Source organism: Balaenoptera acutorostrata, chromosome 20 (genome assembly GCF_949987535.1).
Source record: "Balaenoptera acutorostrata chromosome 20, mBalAcu1.1, whole genome shotgun sequence".
Taxonomy (NCBI): domain Eukaryota; kingdom Metazoa; phylum Chordata; class Mammalia; order Artiodactyla; family Balaenopteridae; genus Balaenoptera; species Balaenoptera acutorostrata.
In genome coordinates, this window is record NC_080083.1 from 36,789,890 (window position 1) to 36,813,494 (window position 23,605).

Consider the following 23,605-nt stretch of genomic DNA (forward strand, 5'->3'; position numbering starts at 1 on the left):
CCCCCTTCGCAGGAATCTGCGCATGAGCGCCTGCGCACCGCGTCTGCGCAGTGCGTCTGCGAGGCGCGCGTGCGCACCCCGTCTCCGCAGGCGCGCCTCGCACCGCGTCTGCGCACGCGCGCGTCCGCAGACGCGCGTGCGCCGGCGCAGTCCGCTTGCGCACCGAGCCGCGCACGAGCGGTAACGGTTGGATGGTGGCGTTGGCAACTTTTGTGGTTCCCGTCGTGGGTGACAAAACCTTGCTGGTGTGGGAGCTGAGCTCTGGACCCACGGCCGAGGCCTTGCAAGTGAGCCGAGCCGGGGCGGAGGGAGGGGTGGAGGAAGCCACCTCGCGCCTCAGTAACTGGGCGCCCCGGGATACTGCTTCAGCACCTCATCTGCCTGTGGTCTCCACTGAGAGGAATCTTAGTTCTAGAGCCGACCTGAGCAGTCAGCTCGCCCCCACAGATTTTTGAGAGAGGGTTCCCAACAGCCGGCATTGCCTCCTAATGCTTCTCGAAGCTTAGGATTTCAGAGGGAAACTTGTTGCTGAAATGAGAAGTGTTTGGAGTTGCAGGCTCACCACAGTTGCCTGCGGTGAAGGGCTGGGGGAATAGAAGGGAACGGGCGGTTTGGCTTCCTGGGCGTGAAATTTCCTGCACTTACTTAGCATGGGACCACCCTACAGCATTCTCTGTTCACAGTCTTCTCCCAGTTTGGCCTTCAGTATTCAGTCCGAGTCTTCCCAAATGCAGCAGTGGCCGGTCCTGTGTTCTATGCCATCATCACGGTTTATTCAGCAAGGGAGGCCCACAGAGCCCAAAAGGCATGCGACCAGAAGCAGCTTTTTCAGACATCTCCAGTGAAGGTGGGTCCAAATGTGGAATTCCTCGCTCTACTGGGATGAAGTGCTGAATTTAAAACTAATAGGCCGTCGGGAATTCCCTGGCGGTCCAGTGGTTAGGACTCTGCACTTTCACTGCTGAGGGCCCGGGTTCAATCCCTGGTCCGGGAACTAAGATCCCGGGGGGGGGGGGGGGGGAGGCCAGCGTTTGTACAGCACTGTGGTGTACAGAATGCTCTGAGATGCACTGCCCCACTGATCCCCCAGTTCCCCAGTTCTTTGTTTCTTGTTTTTAGATGAAGAAACTCGAACTCAGGATGGTTAAGTGACTTACTTAAGGTTCATGACAGTAAATGTGGAAACTAGAGGCCAAACCCAAACTTCACTGATGTTAAACACCATGTCAGTTTATGCTGCCCCTTAACTTAAGAAATCTTCACAAGAGTCTTCTTTATATTTACTTTTATGTGGATTTCAAATCTGTGAGGTTGACAAATTGCTTTTTAAATTAATTAATTGATTTATTTATTTATTTTTGGCTGCGTTGGGTCTCGGTGCTGCGCGCCGGCTTTGTCTAGTGGCGGCGAGCGGGGGTTGCTCTTCGTTGCGGTGCGTGGGCTTTCTCATCGCGATGGCTTCTCTTGCTGCGGAGCACGGGTTCTAGGCACGCGGGCTTCAGTAGTTGTGGCTCACGGGCTCTAGAGCACAGGCCCAGTAGTTGTGGCACACGGGCTTAGTTGCTCTGCGGCATGTGGGATCTTCCCGGACCAGGGATCGAACCCGTGTCCCCTGCATTGGCAGGCGGACTCTTAACCACTGTGCCACCCGAGAAGTCCCGAGCTTGACAAACTTTTGTCAGATGTAACATCAAGGAGGCTTCGTCATCATCATCACTCTGAAACTGCCTATTCAGAACTCCCTTCAGATTCCAGAAAATGGTTAAAATATTCTTTAATGCACTGTAGAAACCTTATTCCATATTAACATGCCATCCAATTTTACTTCCCCAGAATTAACATTTCATTATGTGCCTCCATTCAGCCACCATTCCTTTTTCAAGGACCTTTTCAATTCCTCTGACTACGTGAGTGAGGCTTCGATTTCGCAGACCTTTCACTTTATCATTGTGTGTCTTCTCTGATTGGCTTCTTGCTCTGGCTACTTCCCACTGACCTTGCTGCCTGTTCTCACCCATATTTCTTTACTCACTGATTTCACCTTTATTGAATCTGAGAACTCTCCTCAGATGTGACTCCAGGTGCGCTACCTCCCACTTCTGTACCCTGTGTAACACCCTCTTCAATCCTGGCTGTACTCCCTGGGATTGAAATGATTTCATGTCAGACATTCTTTAATTTGCGGACCCTGCGACCATTTCACATAACCACTCAGATATTACGGATGGTCCTGGAAAGATTATGAGACAGTTACTTGGTATCAGTTGTGAGTAATGAGTTATTTTCTTACATTGGACATTAAGACCATTCCATAAGCTTAGGTTCTGAGATTTTCACAGCATAAAGCCCGTCACTGATAGAGTAATGACGAAAATGTTCTACAAGTCACTATAGAGTTGAGGGGAAAGGGCATTTGTATTAGATTTCTTTATTTAATGCAGAGCCTTAGTTTACTACCCACACCCCCGAAATTGTTACCTACTTTAATTATGCGTTCTCTTTAAATTTTATTTATTTATTTATTTGGTTGCACCGGGTCTTAGTTGCAGCAGGCGGGCTCCTTAGTTGCGGCTCAAGGGCTCCCCAGTTGCGGCACGTGGGCTCCCCAGTTGCAGCAGGCAGGCTCCTTTAGTTGTGGCTCGCAGGCTCCTTAACTGTGGCGTGCGAACTCTTAGTTGCAGCATGCACGTGAGACCTAGTTCCCTGACCAGGGATCGAACCCGGGCCCCCTGCATTGGGAGCACAGAGTCTTAACCACTGCACCAGCAGGGAAGTTCCAATTATGTCTTCTTTTATTCATTAGCAGGTATACATACTTCTTATCTTTTTTCCCGTGTATTTTTTATAAATACAGACAAGAGAATAACATCTTCAAGTAAAATGAAGGAAAGGCCTAATGTATCTGAGTTTTTCTCAGTAGCACGAAGGGAAATGTTTGCCAGCAAGAACTGTGGCAAGGTTATCCCAGATGTCAACTGTCTCTACTACCCAGGGGCTCAGAGCCCTTCTGAAGCTTCCTAATTGTCCAGGACAGCTCCATTATGACTCACCATACAGGGCCTAGCCTCCCTGTTTTAAATGTTGCAACACTCAACATTTAAAAATTAGTCTTCATTTCTCCTTCCCAGCAGGCAGCTTCAGTTGGAGAAAGTAATTTCGTTTTCTTATGTACTCATTCATTCACTCAGTCAACAGACCATCACTCCTGTATTATATGCCAAGATCTATGCTTGTTTCTGGTAACAAGGAAAGAATAATATATGGTTCCTTCAAGCACTTAAGGAGCTCATAAACTAGTGATGGAGGAAGATGCACAAACAAATCAATAAAGAATTAACAATGCTTTGACTTTATTTGTATTATTTGAATTTTTATGGCTATATTTCTATACTACACCCTGTTCAAAATGGAAATAGACATTTAAGAAAGAACTAGTGATGTAAAAAGATCCACAGTAATATGTAAGTTATTTAGAGAGTTAAGACTGGAAATATTTGCACTCTCAAAGAAGCTTGTTAATGCAGATGAACCTCTAATTCTTTTGGTTGCTTTATTTACATTTATAGAGGTATACGTATTCCCTCTTCTAACAGGGGTTAGTAACTTGGGGAGGGGGTGCTACAGATTAAGGTCCTAATTCAGTGGCAGGTCTATCTTATCTCCTCTTCAGGTCATATTCTCAAGCAGGAGCTACAGGATGAGATGACTAAAACAGTTCACTTCCTTTGCTTACCCCCAGCCCCGTGATAGGCTTCTGCTGGGCTTCCTTGGTTGCTTTCATCATCACTTTTACCACCAGAGGTCAGGGAACCTTCCGGTTAATCAGGGGCCCTGGAAATGATGCAGAAAAGTACTGAATGAAAAATAACAAATAACATTTATTTAGGGTTCACTGTGAACTCATTGCTTAAAATGTCCTACTTAATCTTTCTTCACAACCACTCTATGAAATTGGTATTGATAAATCTCAGGTATATCCAAAATAAGTCTCTATGTAGGGTTGTGATATTTTTAGGTCTTTTATGTCTTTAGGGTCGTCTCGGCACCAGACATAAGGCGGTTCGACATAATACGCTAGCCCTAAACAGCTCCAGATGCCAAGAATTGGCAAATTACTACTTTGGTTTCAATGGGTGGTCAAAAAGGATCATCAGGGTAAACTCTGTAGATTTTCTGTGACTAACCAGACTCCTTTCAACATTGAAGTCCTAGACTTGAGAGAGAAGAATAGAACAGGGCTATGGGGAGGAGATGTGAGAGGCTTCCACATGGAAGTATCTGAGCATTGGCCTGCCACCTAGAATTAGTGATAATCTCAATGACTTGGATGGTGGTGCCCATAATTTCCTCCAGTATTTGTATGGTATATAATAAAAAATAGTTGTCCATATCTAGTCATTCATTTGCAAGTCTCCTAGTAATGAATTCTTTCAGCTTTTGTATGTCTGAGATAGTCTTCATTTTGCTTTTGTTTGGACACATGTGGGTATAGAATTCTAGCTTGATAGAATTCAATTCACTACTTTAAAGATGTTATTCCACTGAGTTCTCCTTTACATTGTTTCCAACAAGATTTCTGCTGTCATTGTTACCTTTGTTCCTCTGTATGTAGTGTATAGTTTTTTCCTCTGGCTGCTTTTAAATATTTCTCTTTATTGCTGGTTTTGAGCAATTTGATTATTTTTTGTGCCTTGGTGTAATGTTGTCCATGTTTCTTATGCTTAAAGTTCATTGATCTTCTTGACTTTGTGGGTTTATAGTGTTTACCAATTTGGAAAAGTGTTGGCTATTATTTCTTCAAATTTTTGTATTTCTTCTCTCCTTCATGGACTCTAAGTACCCATGTATTAGACCACTTGAAGTTGTTGCACAACTCACTGAGGCTGTATTCATTTTTGTTGTTGTTTTGTTTTGTTACTCCTTTTGTTTCATTTTGGATAGTTTCTATTACTACGCCTTAATGTTCACTGACCCTTTCTTCTGCAGTGTCTAATCTGTCAGTAACCTTGTTCAATGTCTTTTTCATTTAGACATTGTTTTTATTCTCTAGAAGCGCAATTTGGGTCTGTTTAACATTTTCCATGCCTGTACTTAACATTTTCAGCGTTTAGTCTGGGTTTCTTAACATATGAAATACAGTTGTAATAACATTTCTTCATGTATAATAACTTTTTAAATGTTCTTTTCTGCCAATTCTAACATCTGTATGGACTATGGGTTAGTTTTCATTGACTGCCTTTTCTCCTCAGTATGGGTCATATTTTCCTACTTCTCTGCATGCTTGGCAATTTTTCATATGATCCCAGAAGTTGTGAGTTTTAGTTTATTGTGTGAGATAGATAGATAGATAGATAGATATTTATATTCCTGTAAAATGCTTGTGCTTTGTGTTGGGTGAAATTAAGTTACTCAGAACAATTTTATTCTTTTAGGTCTAGCGTTTAAGATTCGTTGGGTAGGAGTCCAAGTAGCCTTTAGTCTGGAGCTCATTATTTGCAACTACGGAGACAAGTCCTTTCTGAGTATCATGAGGTTTTGCAGTCTGACTTGTAGGAACAGGTACTATTCCTACAACCCTGTGTGATATCCAGTTATTCTTATTATTAATCCTTTCATGTGGTTCTTTTCCTGGCATCAAGGAATTCCTCACACAAATGTACTGACCAATACTTTGTTGAATTCTCAAGAGATCCCTCTGCATATCTCCAGAGTTCTTTGTCTGTGCACTTCTTTTCTCTCTGATACTCTGCTTTGTGAACTCTAGTTACCTTGGTTTTCCCAGACTCTCAGCTCCATTTCCTCAGTCAGGGAGTCCACCAGTCTCTGCCTGGACTTCTCTTCCCTGTACCATGACCTGGAAACTCTCTCAGAGAAGTAAAGTAGGGCTATTAGAGGGATCAGTTCATTTATTTCCCATCTCCTGGGGATGACTGAACTTTATTGCCTGAGGTCCAGTTTCTTGAAAACTGTTGTTTCATATGTCCTGTCTGATTTTTTCATTGGTTCAGGTGGGAGGTTAAATTGGTCCTTGTTACTTCATCTTGGCCAGAAGCCAATAACATATTTTAAGTCTGTTTTGTTTTGATACAGGGTCCAGTTAAAGATTACGCATTGCATGTCATGTCTTTGTTTCCTTTAATCTAGAATATTTCCCTACTATTTTTTTTTTTTTTTGCTCTTTCATGACATTGGCATTTTTGAAGAGTCTAAGCCAGTTGTCTTGTAAATTGCCCCACACTCTGGATTTGTCTGTTTCCTCATTAGATTCAAAGTAAACCTTTTGGGGAAGAATACTATATAGGTGATGTATTCTTCACTGTATTCATCACTTCAGGTGGCCCAGTGCTAAGTTTGATCACTTGATTAAGGTGGTATCTTCCATATCTCTCCATGGTAAAGTTATTTTTCCCCTTGGTAATTGATAAATAATATGTGGGGTGATACGTTGGGATCAGTGAAGATCCTACTTTCAAACAACTCTTCACCCAACTGTGCATCAATGATAATCCTTGTCTGAATCGATTATTACATTGATAGTTGCAAAATGACACTTTCCTAATTCTATCATTCCTTTTGCATTTATTAGCTGACATTATTCTATAAAGAAGAGCTCCCCCACTTTTCATTTTGAGTATCTTTATGAACTCATGTGCTTTTTTAAAAATTAACTATGTTATACCTTATTATAATGATAATGTTATTCTTTGGAATGTTCCTTTTGTCCAGATTTGGCCAATGCGATCTCTGTTATTGTTTAACCACACGATGCTTTTTTCTTACTAGAATAATGTCTAATATATTACTACTCACAAATAGGAACTGAGAAAGGGACTCCGGAAGGTGCGGTCTTATTCAGACTCTTCTTAGAAGTCTGCCTTCTTCCTGTGTACTCTCAACCCCAAGTGAGGCTTTCGGGTTGGAAGGAGATACTTCTGAATTAAACTACAGATCAATGTCACCCAATTCTAATCCCTATTCCCTTTTTTCTAGGCATACCATACCTACTGCCATCCTAATCCTTCTGTTGGGCACCTCTCTCCTCCTCTATATTTATTTACAACAGTCAAGAGCAGCAATTGGCCAACTGGCCCCTATCCAGTTCTCCAGTCCATATGCCCCAAGAACTCCTTTTTGCACTGGTCTGTGGTGGCCTTGGCCTACCTCTTCTACCTACTCAAGTAACTCTTTTACCACGAATTTAATTACCTGTGTTTCCATTTATAGGGTCTTACCTAGCCGTATGGCCTGCTGCCTCTGCCAATTTAGAAATACTATTGAGGTTGTCTGTAAGACAGGCAAGCTGCGTTGTGACAGTGAATGCCTGACAGACGTCACACGTTGTGGTGAGTCTCAATTGCGAGATAATAAATTTTTAATTTAATTTTTTAATAATTTTTGTTTTTAATCAGTGATGATAAATTTTCAAATTAATGATGTAATTGCATTATTTTAATTCATTCATTCAGAGTTCCAGCTCCCTAAGTTTCTAAGAACTATCCCCTTGCTAAAAATCAGATTCTTGGTTACATTATTAAGCTAATAAGAGCTCAGGTACATAGTTAGCTTAATAATGTAACTGATCTGCATACATAAAGGAACAAGAGAAAGGAATGGAAGGGGGAAGGGAATTAACATTAATGGCCACATATCCTATGCTGTGCTCTCTGCCAATGAGAACTTATTCAGATAGTGCATCACAGTTTGTAAACTGATTTTATATACATTAGGTCTCAAGTACCCTTTGTCTTAGAGGACAGGTGTAAATGTATTTTTGTTTCCTTTGTTTCTTTCTGCAATTGTATAAAGAGTACAAGTGATGCTGTTTTATGTCCTATTTGGAGCCTGAGAGTTTCTGGTTCCATAACCAGAAGCTGCTACCTAGCCCTTCTAATGGATGGGAGAGCTAGTTTATTCTTAGACTGTCCAGCTCTGAACTTGCTCTGAATCTCACCTCAAGCTTTTCTAGCCACAAAACACTCAGGGGCTTTCAACTATTTTTCTATATATTAGATTTATTGGCACTAACTTGATGACTTCCAAAATGTGCCTTCATGCCCAGGTAGCTTGAATACAGGTCTCTTTCAGTGATCTAGAGCACATCATGTATAATAACACTTTGCTACTTCTATAAAGAAGATATTGCTGATTTTTCAACACAATTTTTTTTTTTTGGCCGTGCCACACAGCTTGTGGGATCTTAGTTCCCCAACCAGGGATTGAACCCGGGCCACAGCAGGGAAAGTGCTGGGTTCTAACCACTAGACCACCAGGGAACTCCCCCAAACAACTTTTTTTACTAATTATATTACTCCCTTCTCGCCCAGAAGTGGGCAGAAAAGGCATTTTTCATCTCCTTTTACAGGTGAGGAAAAACAAGATCAGAGGTGTTAAGTGCTATGATCCTAGTGCCCTGATCTCCTATCCCCAGTTTGGGGCTCTCTGCAAGCCCATGCTCCTCCTTTCTCATGACCCTTCCCTCCTCCTTTGGCCCTCACCAAAAATACTTTCAATCCTTTTGGAAGAGAAGCCCAGCTACACAATGGTACACATTACCTTCACACAGTCAGAAGCTTTGGATGGTTCCCCAAGTAAAGCTGGAAATATTAGAAGTAAAATGAAATGAAAGCAAAGTAGCCATCTGACAGAAGTTGCTTTCTGCCTTCTACATTTTAGGACCTCAAGTATTATTCCATTGATTTGTTGAACATTCCACATTGGCATGCAATCTGGCAAATCTCTTAACTTATACCCCAGATCCCTGCCCAAATTTTAGCAAAGAACCAGGGCGGACATCGAGTTTTTTTCTGTATAGAGCCTTCTGTTATGGCGGCTGGGATATATGGAAGCAGGGACTGAGCAACGGACTCGGTGGGTGGGTGGAGAAGGGCATGTCCAGGTGACCACCTGTTAGCGGCGGTTGTTGTCGTGGTCATCTGCGATAGTAGCAAGAACGCAAGCACACTGAAGAGGTGGAGAGAGGAAGCCTCACACTCCTCTGCCTCTGAGGCAGGACAGGATGGGGTATGTGAATGTGAGGAGTCACAGTAGATCTGCAGAGAGTCCAGCTGAGTAGGGGAGTATTTGTCCTCCAGCCTTGGCTTTTCTTGAGTACTGGCCCCTGGGAACCAGTGGAGTAATCCTGAATATAGTTACTATAGTTCACGCTACAGAATTTTCTGAGTAGATAGCCACTTTTTCAAGAGATATCTTTTTCACATTTTGTTGTTGCCAGTCATAGGCTTAAGTGTGGGTTTCTTTTTGTCCTAAGTGGCACTCAAACGTTGGCTGATTCCTAATTTATTTGGCTGTGGACTGACAAAAAGCCGTCCCATCAGTCTTCAATGATCAAAAACAGTCTCCTCTTTTTTGACAGATGAAGAAACATCTCTAGAGAATGCAGAAGGATCATTGATGAAGGTGTTACAAGCGTGGAAGGAGAACCACAGCCCCGAGCTGACTATTGAGTCAGAGAGGCCATCCTCAGATAAAAGTGCTGTCAGCTTGTCAGGCTTCATGAATGAGCAGCTGGACTTTAATAATAAAAGTGATATTATCAGGGCACGAAATTACATACTGCCTTATATCTCAGCGGGAAATCTAGGAGATGTGGAATCAACATTATTACCATTCCTTCAACTTCTTTTTTCAAATACACAAGATGGAGATATGCCGCTGGGCCTTTTGAAAAACAATACAAGGAGCCCTTCTGTTAAACGTGTACGCAACAATTCAACTAATAAAAATAAATTCAGGAAACTCCATTTTCTGGAAAATTTGTTAGATGCAGAAACTCAAGAAAAAATGGATGAGGTGAAAAAGGAAGAAAAACCTGCCACGCGTACGCGTTCCAACCTTTTAAGTGCCATGTATAAACGCTACATCTTTCAAAAGAAGTTGGAAACTGCCCAACCACGGAAAGGCAGCCTAGCAAAGACTGAGAGTACAGAGGAAAAGCTGCTGAGAGTGAACAGGGTCCTCAAGGGCCCGAGGGGCCTACAGAAAATGCACCTCAAAGCAGTGGGAGATGAGCGCGTCAGGAGGAAACAGAATGCCCAGCCATCTGTGGCGAGCACTGCCGAAGAAAGAAGGCTCAGGAGGCCATCCCCAAGAAAGCTGAAACAGCTTCTCATGGTGCAGAGGCCCAGGAAGCTGGTGGGAAAGTCCTCCAATGCAGAGTCTTCATTCATAAAGGAACACAAGGCAGCAGGTTCCTCTACCCTGAAACAGTACTTCAAGGGCAGGCCTTCTGCCTCCATCCCTCCAAAATCCCCACCTGAGGTTAAAAGCAAACCAAAAGACTTATCTAACAACTATACTTGTTTTAGAAGATGCAAAGGCTAGAGTTAGAAATATTAAGGATTTTGAACTAATCTCACATTCTGGGAAAAAATACATCTTCCATAAAATTAGGACGCATCGGGTCCACAGAAAACCCAAAGTCAAAAGGAGTCGAAAGTTCAGAAAGAAAAGTTCACCCAATAGAATGATGCTTGCAAGCCCTCCGTTCTCTGTAGGGAGGAGTCTCATAAATTCCCCTCCGCGAGAGGCTGTTTCATCTTCAGGAGAAGTGACTTCTCAGGAAAATCCTTTTCCAGAATTATTTTCTCTTTCAGACCCTTCTATAGAAAACACTACTTCAGAAAACAATACTGCACAAAATGTTTCTGAAGAAATTATTTCTACAGGAAACTCTAGTCTGCCAGGAGGAACCAGCCCTGGAAACACTACCCATAGGAACGTCTCCACTGCACATTCTACTGTTGCTGCAGACAACAATATGCCAACTGTTCAACACACCAACGAAACACAATGGGAGTACCACAACACGGGCACTGAATTATCCTCTAAGCCCACAGGCTTCACTTTCCTAGGGTTCACATCCCCGGGTGATCAAGTTGAAACTCAGCTAAAGCAGCAGCTACGGTCCCTCACCCCCAACAATGACATGCGAAGGCTCATTTCTCATGTTATCCAGACTCTGAAAATAGACTGCTCGGAGACCCACGTGCAGCTGGCCTGTGCCAACCTCATCTCTAGAACAGGCCTCCTGATGAAGCTTCTCAGCAAGCAGCAGGAAGTAAAGGTGTCCAAAGCGGAATAGGATACGGACCAGTGGAAAAGTGACAACTCTGTCAGTGAGAGCACAGAAGCCCAGAGTGAGCAGAAAGAGCAGGAGTCAAGTGAGGTGAGGAGAACCCCTGAAACATGGGACCTGGACTTTTACTCAGTTTAGGACATGCCATGAATGTGCCCAAGCAGGAATGCCACGGGCTCCTCGTCTGTATCTTATCTTCAAGCCATGACACTGGCTAAGACAGTGATCTCCCACTTGGCTCATTTAGAGAGTGTGTCACTATTCCTAGGGTAGACGAGAAGAGGACGTAACACAAGACAAATAAATTGTAGATAAATAAATTGTAGAAGAAAATGCTAATGATAAGATTAATAACATTAAATTTGGCTTGTTCTTATAGAAGCTACTCGCCTGAAAGGATTGGGTTTTATAGTAGTTTAAGAATAGTTAGCTATTGTTTACAATAGGTTTAAGAAGAGTTACCTTTCATCCCTTCTATCTCCTTGTTTTTAAAAATTTGTTATTTATTTTTTTTTTTTTAATTTTATTTATTTATTTATTTATCCATTTATGGCTGTGTTGGGTCTTCGTTTCTGTGCGAGGGCTTTTCTCTAGTTGTGGCAAGTGGGGGCCACTCTTCATCGCGGTGCGCGGGCCTCTCACTGTCACGGCCTCTCTTGTTGTGGAGCACAGGCTCCAGACGCGCAGGCTCAGTAATTGTGGCTCACGGACCTAGTTGCTCCGCGGCATGTGGGATCTTCCCAGACCAGGGCTCGAACCCGTGTCCCCTGCATTGGCAGGCAGATTCTCAACCACTGCGCCACCAGGGAAGCCCCTGTTATTTATTTTTTTAGCTCACAAAAGAAGTTCCAGGATATGGCTGTAACAACAAACTCATCTTGGCAATATCTGTAACTGTAGTAGTGACGATTTTGGTTACAATTCTCTGTCTCATTGAGGTAAGGACAATAATTCATTCAGATCCAGAACCCACAAACTGAGAATGAAAGGCACCTTTCCACCTACTACTACTTGATACTTCTCTTTAGTCATGAGGACTGAGATACAATTTGTTCTTTTACTGAAAATTATATCCCCAGGATTTTTTTTTCTTTTTTTCGGTGCATAGGGTCTTCATTGCGGTGCACGGGCTTCTCATTGCGGTGGCTTCTCTTGTTGTGGAGTACGGGCTCTAGGCGCGTGGGCTCAGGAGTTGTGGCGCACAGACTTAGTTGCTCCGCAGCATGTGGGACCTTCCCAGACCAAGGATCGAACCCGTGTCCCCTGCACTGGCAGGCGGATTCTCAACCATTGTGCCACCAGGGAAGTCCCCACAGGATTTTTAAAGGAACTCCACTGCCAGGAGATCTCTATGGAATTGGATCCATGATAACAAGCCATTGGACTATTTTGACAAGTTAAGTTTATAAGAAGGCCAGAGTTGACATGATAGTAAAATTTCCTCAACTCAAAAAACTATGCTGATTTGATGTACTCACCTGTCACTCTCAGTCTACTGTTGATTTCTTTCCTTGTTGGCTGAAGTGATAAGAGGTATACGATCTCCATACTCACGGAGCTATCATTCACCCTGGGAGGGCTAAAAGGACATGCCTAAAAGATAAAAGTATGATCTCGTCAATTCCTTAGGTTTACTTAGCAGCTTTCTTCTCCGGTGTGTTAGGAATTGTGTAGATAGGTTCCATTAAAACACTGCAAGTAATATCCTGCCGCAGGCTACCCTAAAGTATGTCATATTTATAGTAGCCTATTCCTGGAGGTAGCCTGTTTACCTTTTGGTCAGTTACATAATAGTTTGTTACTTTTCCCAACAGGCAGTTGCTAACATTAAAAGAGTGATTTTAATGAGCTAGCAATCTTGATTCTACCCTACCAGTCCAACCTACTTTGTTTACCTTTTCTCTTGTTATGGCAGCCCTCCATTGCAGCCAAACCAGCTACTCACTATACGCTACTTACACCACACCTGTTCCTACCTTTGTCTGTGCCTTTGCCCATCTAAACTTCCTTGATTTTGCTTTGCCTGTGGAAGTCCTATGAATTTCTCAAAAGCCAACTCAAGTTCAGATATCTTTCTTCATGAAGCCTTCCCTGAATACTCCAGCCCTCCTGATCCTAGTCCTGTGAGGTTTGTCACCATTTCTTAGGGGCCATAGCAAAGCAGTCGCCTCCCCTCAGAACTCACAAAAGTGGTAAGCAGTTTTTAAAAAGGCAGCCCCCCAAGAGAGAAACACCAAGGTTAGCACATCATGGAGCTGAGCAGAGACGTGCAAGGACCAATGGCTTCCTGGCCTATCAGACTTGAATAAAACCTGACATGATGTACTAACTTCTAAAGAGAAATGTGTCTGTCTGCAGGAGGGTTGGTCAGTAGTGAAAGCATAGAAAAGGTGAGGAGAGACCAACATGGGCAGCGCCCATCCTCACATTGCCCGAGAGTAGAGATGGCACCTTAGGCAGCAGAACTGAAGAGTCAGGCCCACTAGCCAGGCTGTGCCTGTTGAGGAGCTGGATGGATCCAGCTGCCTCAGGCCTTCCCATTAAATTCTGGATTCAGCTGGTTCCTTTTCTAATTCTGTTGTCACCAAGTAGCCTTCGATTGTGTGATTGTGCTTTAGTGTGCCACGGAGGCCTGTCTCCACAGAAGGTAATTCTCTGACTGTGTAGACACGGACGCCCTGTGTGTAGAACAGATGTATTTCTCATTGTCAAGTAATAATTTGGCATTCTGATTTTTGATCAATCCTGTGCTACTGATAAAGTGAGACTGCCACAACAGGAAGACGTGAGTTCTCTCTTGGTGAGGAAGAGTATGATTTCTGAGCCTAGGAGGCTGGGGACTAGCATGGGGTCAGCTTGCTAGTCATTGGCCATTGCCCAGACTGTACCCTCTACATCTCCAGGTGGCATGTGGCCTTTTGCTTTTTTAGAATTTCTGTAAAGTCCCCTTTTTATTGTTTCTAACTTCTATGTAGTTTAACCTTGAATTTGTTTTGTTTTGTTTTGGCCTGTGGGATCTTAGTTCCCCAAGTAGGGATTGCACCTGTACCCTTGGCAGTGAAAGCGAGGAGTCCTAACCGTTATTTCCTCTCCCCACTTATATGATAAACTCTTCGAGGACAGGGGCCATGCAGTGTTCTTCCTATGGTAGACACTAATGGTGTTCAACAGAAGAGAGATGAGGCGTTATGTCCATTCCACAGTGAGGAATCATGCAACCGAATATTTATTTGAAGTAGCATCTAGTCCAGCGATAGACCATGTGTTCTTAAGACTTTTGAAATGTCATGTTTTAATATTCCAATCAGTGGGAGAAAATGAATAAATGGTGATAGAATAGCTGCCTAACTATTTGGGGGGTAAAGAATAGCAGATCCCCATTTTTCATCTTAAATAAACATATTTCCATAAATGTGAAAAAAGACCACATAAAGGTATTAGAAGAAAATAAAAGCAATATTTTTATAATCTTATGGTGGGAAAGAGCCTTCAGAGCCTGATGCCACAAGCAGAGCCTTTGATATATTCCACCATCTTGTCTCTGACACCAGCTTAGCACTGATTCATGCCAAGCGTAAGATGAAGAGTTATCCATATATTGTCTGATTTAATGCCCACAGTTCTGTGAGGATGGTATTACTATCCCTCCTTCATAGATGAAGGAGATCAATGTAAGGCCCCAGTGGCCAAACCAAAAGCAGAAGCCAATTTCACCCGACTGCAAAGCTAGTGCTCCCTACTCCACTCTTTTGTCTTGTCTCCTTAGAGAAAAAACACTGGAAAGATTTGAAACACTGGAATTCAATGAAAGCCAGTATTTCTTTACTATAAAGAGTTTTTTGTTTCTTTGTTTGGGGGTGGCGGGGTTTGGCCATGCTGTGCAGCTTGCGGGATCTTAGTTCCCTAACCAGGGATTGAAACTCGGGCCACAGCAGTGAAAGCGCCAAGCCCTAACCACTGGACCACCAGGGAACTCCCAAGAGTTTTATAAGTCAACAAGAAGAAGACAAACAGCCCAGGGAAACAGGGGGCAGGGGCTGTTCAGAGTAGCAGGTGTGTTGACAGTCTGCCACCATATCTGCCCGTCCTCTCCTCATGGCTCATGTGGGGTGGATTTTGTTAGCCAGGCCTTTGTCACCTCATGATGTACAAATAATCGCTAATATTTTCTTCAAGTACTTTTATAATCTGTCTAGAATTTGTTGTATTTGTTTTTTAGTGTGGTTGAGGTAGGGGATCTAACTTTTCCCCTCTACATGAAGATCTAATTGTTTTCAAATCTTTCACTGAATGGTTTATTCTTTCTTCCCTGGTCTAATATACTATCTTCATCTGGACTCTATTCTGTGATCCAGTTATCTTGTCCTGTACCAGTACCAATATCACACTGCTTAATTCCAGTTGCTCTATAACATATTTTATATCTGGTAGGTCAAGTTCCTACTCTTTGACCTTCTTTTTCATACATTTCATAACTATTCTTACATATATTCTCACCAAATGTCGGCTGGCAAGGTTTTATTTAAAAATTATTTTGGATATAAATGGATTGCATTGAATTTGTAGGTTAATTTGAGGAGAACTGACCTCTTTACAACATTCTAGGAGGATGGTATCTCATGCCATGTATGTACTTCTTCTTAATGTCCTTCAGAAAAGTTTGAATATTTTCATCACAGAGGTCTTACAAATTTTTGGTTAAGTTTATTGCTAGGTACTTTATGCATTTTTTTTTTTAATTTTTTTTTTTTTCCCCTACTTTATTTATTTATTTATTTATTTTTGGCTGTGTTGGGTCTTCGGTTCGTGCGAGGGCTTTCTCCAGTTGCGGCAAGCGGGGGCCACTCTTCATTGCGGTGCGGGGACCGCTCTTCATCGCGGTGCGCGGGCCTTTCACTATCGCGGCCCCTCCCGTTGCGGGGCACAGGCTCCAGACGCGCAGGCTCAGCAGCTGTGGCTCACGGGCCCAGCCGCTCCGCGGCATGTGGGATCTTCCCAGACCAGGGCTCGAACCCGTGTCCCCTGCATTAGCAGGCAGACTCTCAACCACTGCGCCACCAGGGAAGCCCCTTTATGCATTTTTATTGATATAGTAAATGGGATGTTTCTTCTGTTTTTTAGTGAGTTATTTGTGTTATATGGGAAAACTATTGAGGCTTATATGTTGATCTCTTGATTTTGTATGTAGCCATCTTACTCATGTTACTTCCAATAAAATTTCGGTTGATTCTTTTGGTCTTTTTAGGTCCCTCATTTCATATGCAAATATGTTTGTCTCTTCCTTTCCAATACTTCGTTTTTCTTATCGTACTGATTAATACCTCCTCCACAATGATCGATAGTAGCAGTAATGATGGACATCCTACTCTTGTTCTTGACTTTAAAGTAATGCTTAGGTTTCTGCTAGATACTTTTATTTTCTTTTCCTACTTCTAAGAATTTTTATTAGGAATTATCTGTTGAACGTTATCTAAAACAGTCAATAAAATATATCGCCAGCTGCATGCAAGACCCTACGTTAGGTACTGTGGAAGAGTCAAAGGATTATTAAACAGGGTAGAATTCCTTTCCTTAAAAAAGTTGTCGTCTCACTGAGTAGATAAGATTTAAAGTAAAAAGGAATGAATAAAGATTTGGAAATAATTGTAATGGATAATCATGATCATGTTTTCTTTCAAAACAGATTTATTCTCATAGAATTGCAAAAGGGGAAGATAAAAAAAGAAGCAGAAGGTAAATATTGGTCTTTTAAAGCAGAATTTTACAACTACAGGAGAACTATATCTATTTCAATTTCCTCACCAAAGGCAGGAAGAATGTTTAATTACCCTAATGGTTTACCCTAATTTATTTATCAGCAGAATTAGCTTCCCAGCCCAAGCTGAGTTAGAACAGGACTGGCACAGATTCATCTGCTTTCACTAGTCCTTTAAGGAAAGAGGGTGGACAGGGAGAGGTTTTGGTTGTACCTGTTCCTGCTGGCCTGGTGCCTGGTTCCTAGGCATCAGGCCAGGCCAGAGGCCTTCTAGGTGGCTCTGCGGTAGGGAGGGCCACATGGTTGGGGATTTAGAGGCTGGCCTCACTCAAAGCTGATGAAAGGTAGAACATATGAGTCCCTTCTGTAAAGTGGCAAGAAAACTTCTCTTTTCACCCTACTGTTTTTCAGGCCCCTACTCTCTATTCCCTTTATCCAAACCTCATAGAATTTTAACCGGGAGAAACTTTAGACAGTAGTTTGTCTCTTCCTTTTATAATAAGGAAATGGAGAAAGAGAAAGGGAAAATATCTTGCCCCATGGTCATACTGCTAGTGATTATCAAAAAGAACATGGTCCCTTTCCACTGAGGACTTCTCTACTGATCACACTGTGCTTGGGCTGTGAGCTACGTTTTATGTCACAATTCAGTATACACATACTATATGGGCAGAAGTAGTTTCAGAAACAAACTTATTGTGAACTCTGATTTTTTTCTATTCTATTTGTATTCAAAAAGAGTATTTTGTGTTTCCCTGCTGGTCATGGCCTTTAAACTGATTTCACAATTCACGACACCTCAGTGACAGCCTGCAATATGAAAGTCAGAGCTATAGATAATTTTGCTAGTTGGATTCAGGTGTTTACTTGGTGTGATTCAACTTATAGGATAGGATAGAGCAGCCAGGAAAATAAAAGCACCTTCTCCCCACAGCCACACCCCCAGCAAATGCTGCATGTGCGACTAAGTCCGAAGCAGACTGGTGTGAAGTGCATCTAGAGAGTAACGTGTTTCTGCCCAGCGCCGCTGTGCAGTGTTTTCTGTGAACGAGGGCTCTTGGCCAAGGGCCAAGAAAGGTGAACGGGGCTGAAAATCCTGCCTATACTCCATGTTAAGCCACATGCAAAAGTCTCCCCAGAGACACTGGTGGGCCATTTTGGACAGACACAGAGAACTTCTGGAAGGCCAGCATGCATGGAATGATTTTCAAGGTCCCGGGTCTGTGGTGATTTTGCTCATTGTGATTATGGACTGAGGTACCCATTTAGTCCTAATAAATCCAGAGATAACACATTGTGAGAGAGATGAAAAATGACATGTAACACTAACTGTGTGTGTTTTCCTCTAAGGGGCTTTTTTCGATTTCTGCTGCATAAGAGAAGCTCAGGGGAAAGTGAGAGTCAGGTAAATTTGAGGGGGATATAGTACTGTGGCCAGAGAAAGCAGGGGAGATGCTGAATTAATATTTCCCTTTCTGTGTTCCAGGAGGGCTTTTTCGGGAGAAGGCGGCCACTTTGGCTTAGGGATATGTATAGGCCTCTCAACGCCACACGCAAGGAAAACATGGCACAGAAGCTACACGACAGGGAGTCTTCTGATGAGGATGAGATATTCTATAAGGATGCAGGGTAAATGATAGGGGACAATTTAAAATTCTCCTCTAAAATGAGGAAATAATGAAAACTATAATTGTTCCTTTCAAAAGTAAAAGCCTTGGCATTATTCTTCTTACCCCAGGGAAGTCATCAAAGCCCCAGCAGAGAAGCTTCTGGCTGCATATTGGGTTGATGAAGAGGCGAGTGAGGAAAGTGAGACAGCACACGAGACTGCCACAGAGTGAGCCCTGTTCTGCCTCAAGCCACCTGCAAATTTTATTTTCTAATATTGGCTTCTCAGCATTGCTTGCAAAATACTTATTTTTCTCATACTAAAATGTATAAATTCATAGCCAAGTCTAACCGTGTGGTAAGGAATTAAAATGTAAATAGTTGAATATTTATACACCACTAACAAGGGCCTGCAAGAAGAAGCAGAGCTGAAACTAGAATCCCTCATGGTAGCCAGTACTTCCACAAGAGGAAATGTGGGCAAAGGAGGATGAGTAGAAGGATGAAGAGGGGCTTCCCTCCCTTGTTTCCCCAGTATCATCAGTCCCTGGGAACTGGAAAACATACCATCCTCAAGGGGCATAGATCATTAAATCAAATAGCAATTTATTCTGGTGCTCTCTCTCCTGGGTCATCAAGTACCAGTTATTTACAACATGCTCGACCTCCTGCCCATAGAGGACCATCTACTTCTGGCCCCTCTCGTATGGTCATTGTGGTTGCCAGAATATTTGGATCACTGGGTCTCCCTCCACTGTGAAGCCAAGGCCTGACTCTTCTCCCAAGTTCTCAAACTCATGTACAAATGTGTACCCTGTCTTGGTAGGGGGTTCTCCACCATTTCAAGCTGGCGGAAAATTCCCATTGGGTTGTTTTTTTTCTTTAAAAAGAAATCCCAACCCTTGGATAACTAGCAGGGAGGTACCAGAAAGACAGGGTAAAGAAGAATGTGTGAGAGCAGCCATTGCCCAAGACGGCCCTCCTGAGGCCCTGGCCTCTCCTGACCCCACTGCGGGTCAGCTGTGTGCTGCTCGGCTCCCTCCAGCTCAGCCCAGCACCAAACCTACCCACCTCCTGACTCACCCAGCACAGGCCCAGGGCTGCATGATTCCAAGTGCTCATATAGTGACAGTGCCACCTGCGGAAGGTGCAAAGGCCCTTCCACTCCTGCCAAGAAAGTCATTAATCACATTTCTTAAGTCAGTGAGAGTTAAATACATTAATGAGTAAAAGAAATTCTGAGTGAACAAGATTTGATAATCTACCAAAATGACCACAGATATTGCTGGTGGTTTAGTAATATGAGGTGAAGGACTGTGCAAGCGATGGGGTGATAGCAAACGGTCCCCCAGAGTATCAGTGGGCCTGGGAGATGCCCCAGCAGGTTCTGTTAGTTGGGTGGGGTTCCAAGCAAAGTGAACGGCCCATCAGTTCTTCTGAGTTATGAGTTTGCTGATGCTGCATGAGAGACATCTGTTCTCTCAGTGCCTGCCCAAGTCACCTCCCAAAGGTTCTTACTGAGAATGAAAAACAAGTGTTTTTCTCTGGGCGGTGACTTCAGTGAGCCAACAAGTATTTACTGTGTTTAAGGCGCATGACTAATACTACTAACAATAGGAAGCAGCAGCAGCTAACATTTACCACTTGCTTGCTTGGTGACCAGCCCTGGGTTAGGCATCTTATGGTCTTATTTAGCCCAACAGTCCGTGGAAGCATATCTTGTTAGCCTCGTTTGACAGATAGGAAACAGGGTTTAAAGAATGTAGGTAACCTGATCAAGGACCCAAGGCCCCACGTCCAAAAGTGTGAGTTAAAGTTGGAGCCCAGAACCGTTAGACTCCAACAGGGATGCAGAGACGTATAAGCTGTGTTTGCCACCAAAGAGTTGATAATAGGAGAATGAGGCAGCTGCTGTTTATTGAGCACCTGCTATGGACGAGGTACAGTACTAGGCACTTTGGTTACACTATTAGGTCACAAGAGCGGAAAGTCCCCATGCCCGCTCAAACTCTGTAATGAGTGGGGGTCTGATTTCAGTAAGAGAGGTGGTCACAAAGACAGGGAGCTGATGAGAAACCAGGGGTAGAGATCCTTGTACTGCTGGGCTTCCCAAAGTGTGGACCAGGATTCCAGGTAGCTCCAGGTTCCTAGTTTGGGATATTTCCATTATTTCAAAGTTGGTACATAAATGAGGCTTAGATAATATTTTTTGTATCATACTACCTCAGATTTGCACAAGTTTTTACTAGTCTCAAATGCTACCCTACCATATTTCTAAATTAAAATTCCCAAGAGTAAGATTCTGCTTGGCCCAGCTTGACCGAGATTGGGCAGTGTTTTTGCCAGAGCCAGAGACTTCACCTGGCCAGCCTGTGAGTAAGCTGTCTCTCCTTGGATCAGGGACTCATCCCTGGCTGTGGCCCAGAAGCAGGAGGGGTGCCCAGGGTCAGGTGGTACAAAACATGGCCGCCTGGTGCTGCCTCTGTCACCATCTTATGATGGACAAACTAGCTCAGAGCCCAACTCCTTACTGAGACCTGAGAGATAGAAGGGGAGAGGGAGATACAAGGCCAACAGCTACTAGATGAATGCAAATTCTGATTCCGATGAAATCTGTCAGAGAATTAAGCCACTTTTTAAAAGATAATGAAATGAGACAATATATGATTAGGGCAAAACTGATACAGGGAAGAAAATTGTAGGATTCAGAGGAGGGAAGGTTAGGAAACTAGGGAGGGTCCATGAAAAAGGTAGAACTTGATCTGGGCCTGGATTACATGCCAGACACTGTGCCTGGTGCTGGGGAAAGAGTTGATTAGAACAAAGTCCCTGCTCTTGTGGGGCCCTAAGACTGAGCGGAGGCACAGACACCTGAAGACATATTATACAGAGAAGACAGTGTGTTGACATGACAATGGCAGTGTACCAAGAAGTGGTTCAGCTCTTGGATGGCTGAAAAGGAGTAAATGTGAGGGATGGCTTAGAGGAGGGGAAGAAGAAGAAAGCCAAACAGAAGTTTCTTGGGAGGACGAGATGAAGGAAAGGCATTCTAGACGGAGGACAGTACAGAAGCAAGAAGCATGAAACCTTGGGTGGGCTTGAAGCGTGTGCAGTCTGGTGTTCCGAAGCATGAAGCACAAGGAGGAAAGGGCAGTAGGTGAGGCTGTGCGGGTGAGCAGAGAACCAATCCCAGAGGGCCTGGTCAAGGCACATGGCCTTGACCAAACAGAGCACAAACTACAATGTTTTAAATAGAGAAGAGACATGACCAAGCTTGAGTTTTATAAAGAGTACTTTGATGGTGGCCTAAAAGTAGAGAGGCCGAGAGGTCAACTTGGGTGTTTAGACCAAGTAGGACCTGGGAGAAAATGGGGCACCAGACCAGAGGTTTTGATGCAACTGAAGAGCATGTACGGTGGATACACATGAGTGAGAACTGAAAGGACAAGAGCTTATGTTCAGAGAATGAAGGATTATACTTTTAAGATTTTTTATGACAAATTCCAGATGATGATAAGGTCCAAATGTAACCTGGGAATGGAGATCAGTGAGGTGTTGGGAATCCAGAAGGTGATGAGAAATAATTCGGATAGTCCTGGACACTCATTCCTTTCCCCTTTCAGTAGCTCAGTAAAAAGCTAGCTTAGCAGGTACCACAGAGCTCAATGGAAAAAATAGGCTCTCCCTCCTAATGCAACCATTTCTGTCACCAAGCAGTTGCCACTGTTAGTAGTATAGACGTTCCCTGCCTCACCATCCCTGTAACTGTGATGCACTCCAGGCTGTCTCCTTCTCTACGGGAACTCTGGTCATGGGACACACAATCCAGCTAAGTCTGGTCTAATCCCCTTCTCTGAAAGCTTGAGGGATTGAATGCACCCTGTTATTGTTCTGCTTATAAGTTCCCCCCCCCCAGACAATAAAACCCTACTGTATATTTGCACAGTAGGGGGTTGAGGAATTTCGTGCCCAGGAAAATCTGTGGGTTGTTGGCATGGTAAGTATTGTGGTAGATGTGGAACCTAGAAAAATGGTACAGATGAGCCGGTTTGCAGGGCAGAAGTTGAGACACAGATGTAGAGAACAGACATATGGACACCAAGGGGGGAAAACTGCGGTGGGGTGGGGATGGTGGTGTGCTGAATTGGGCGATTGGGATTGACATGTATACACTGATGTGTATAAAATTGATGACTAAGAACCTGCCGTATAAAAAAACAAAACAACTAATACTAAACTTTCATTGGGTTATTTGTATGGAAATATGTTAATATAAATGTTTCAGACATTACATGAAATTTCTAAAAATCTTATATGTTCTGGTATAATGTTATAAGTCATAATCCTAGTTATTATTTTAAAATGTATATCTCAGAAATAACTAATTTTCTTGTCAACTGCATTATTATGAACTTTCATCAAATCTTTAACCGTGGTCATTTTTAAGTCTTTTGTCATTTACAGACAGTTCTGGGTGTACTCTGATGCTTTTGCAAATATGTTCCTATAAAAGGGTGTCATCTTCAAGAAATTCATGGAAAAGACTCTGACAAGTACAGGTTTCCGGTAACTGACTGTACTGCTGAACTGAATGAATAAGCATTTTCAGAACTCTAATGAAAAACTGATGAACTCATAAAAGTGCTAACAAAAGATCAAGATGGAAAAAAAATTAATTACATGGCACTGAGTGAACTGATGAGGATGAGTATAATTTTTGTGACTTTCTGTTTGAATTTTTAAAAAATAAAAATAAAAAATAAACAAAAAAAAACCCCACAAGGACTCAGAGGCAAAGAATATACAAATCAATTTTCACTGCAAAGTAAAGGAACTGTTACAGTGGAGGATTACTGGACTGAATGTCAATATTATGACATAGTATGAGTGTGTTTCATGTTTGGTAATTACAATCATTGTTGCTTTTGTTGTGGTCATCCATGTACAATGCTTGGTGTCAGTCTATTTATCTCTTGTAAAAATAAAATACAGTGTGTGTGTGTGTGGAAAAAAAAAAAAAGAAACTGTGTTCCCAAATGAAACCCTGGGATAGGATTAGTCATTTACATCTTTTAAAAATAAAGTCCAACAGTATTAGAGCTGTGGTATACTTATTGGGAAAAAAAAAAAAGGATTGTGGTAGAGGA

General features: G+C 42.9%; 1 protein-coding gene across 1 annotated transcript; it reads left to right on the forward strand.

Moving 5' to 3' along the window:
* Positions 1 to 147: 147 nt before the first annotated feature.
* On the forward strand, positions 148 to 23,557 carry LOC130705883 (uncharacterized). The gene is made up of 7 exons (XM_057535811.1): positions 148 to 287; positions 668 to 847; positions 16,779 to 16,828; positions 18,201 to 18,255; positions 18,337 to 18,479; positions 18,589 to 18,687; positions 22,923 to 23,557. Exons 1-7 carry the CDS (start codon positions 192 to 194, stop codon positions 22,966 to 22,968), a joined length of 669 nt encoding a protein of 222 aa, XP_057391794.1. The 5' UTR covers positions 148 to 191; the 3' UTR covers positions 22,969 to 23,557.
* The last annotated feature ends 48 nt before the right edge of the window (positions 23,558 to 23,605 follow it).

Excerpts from the sequence above, each read along its gene's own strand:
- LOC130705883 (XM_057535811.1), top strand. The coding sequence starts at position 192 with ATGGTGGCGTTGGCAACTTTTGTGGTTCCCGTCGTGGGTGACAAAACC. Across the intron at positions 848-16,778 it reads TTCAGACATCTCCAGTGAAG|ATTTATTCTCATAGAATTGC; the intron begins GTGGGTCCAAAT and ends CTTTCAAAACAG. Across the intron at positions 16,829-18,200 it reads GATAAAAAAAGAAGCAGAAG|GGGCTTTTTTCGATTTCTGC; the intron begins GTAAATATTGGT and ends TTTTCCTCTAAG.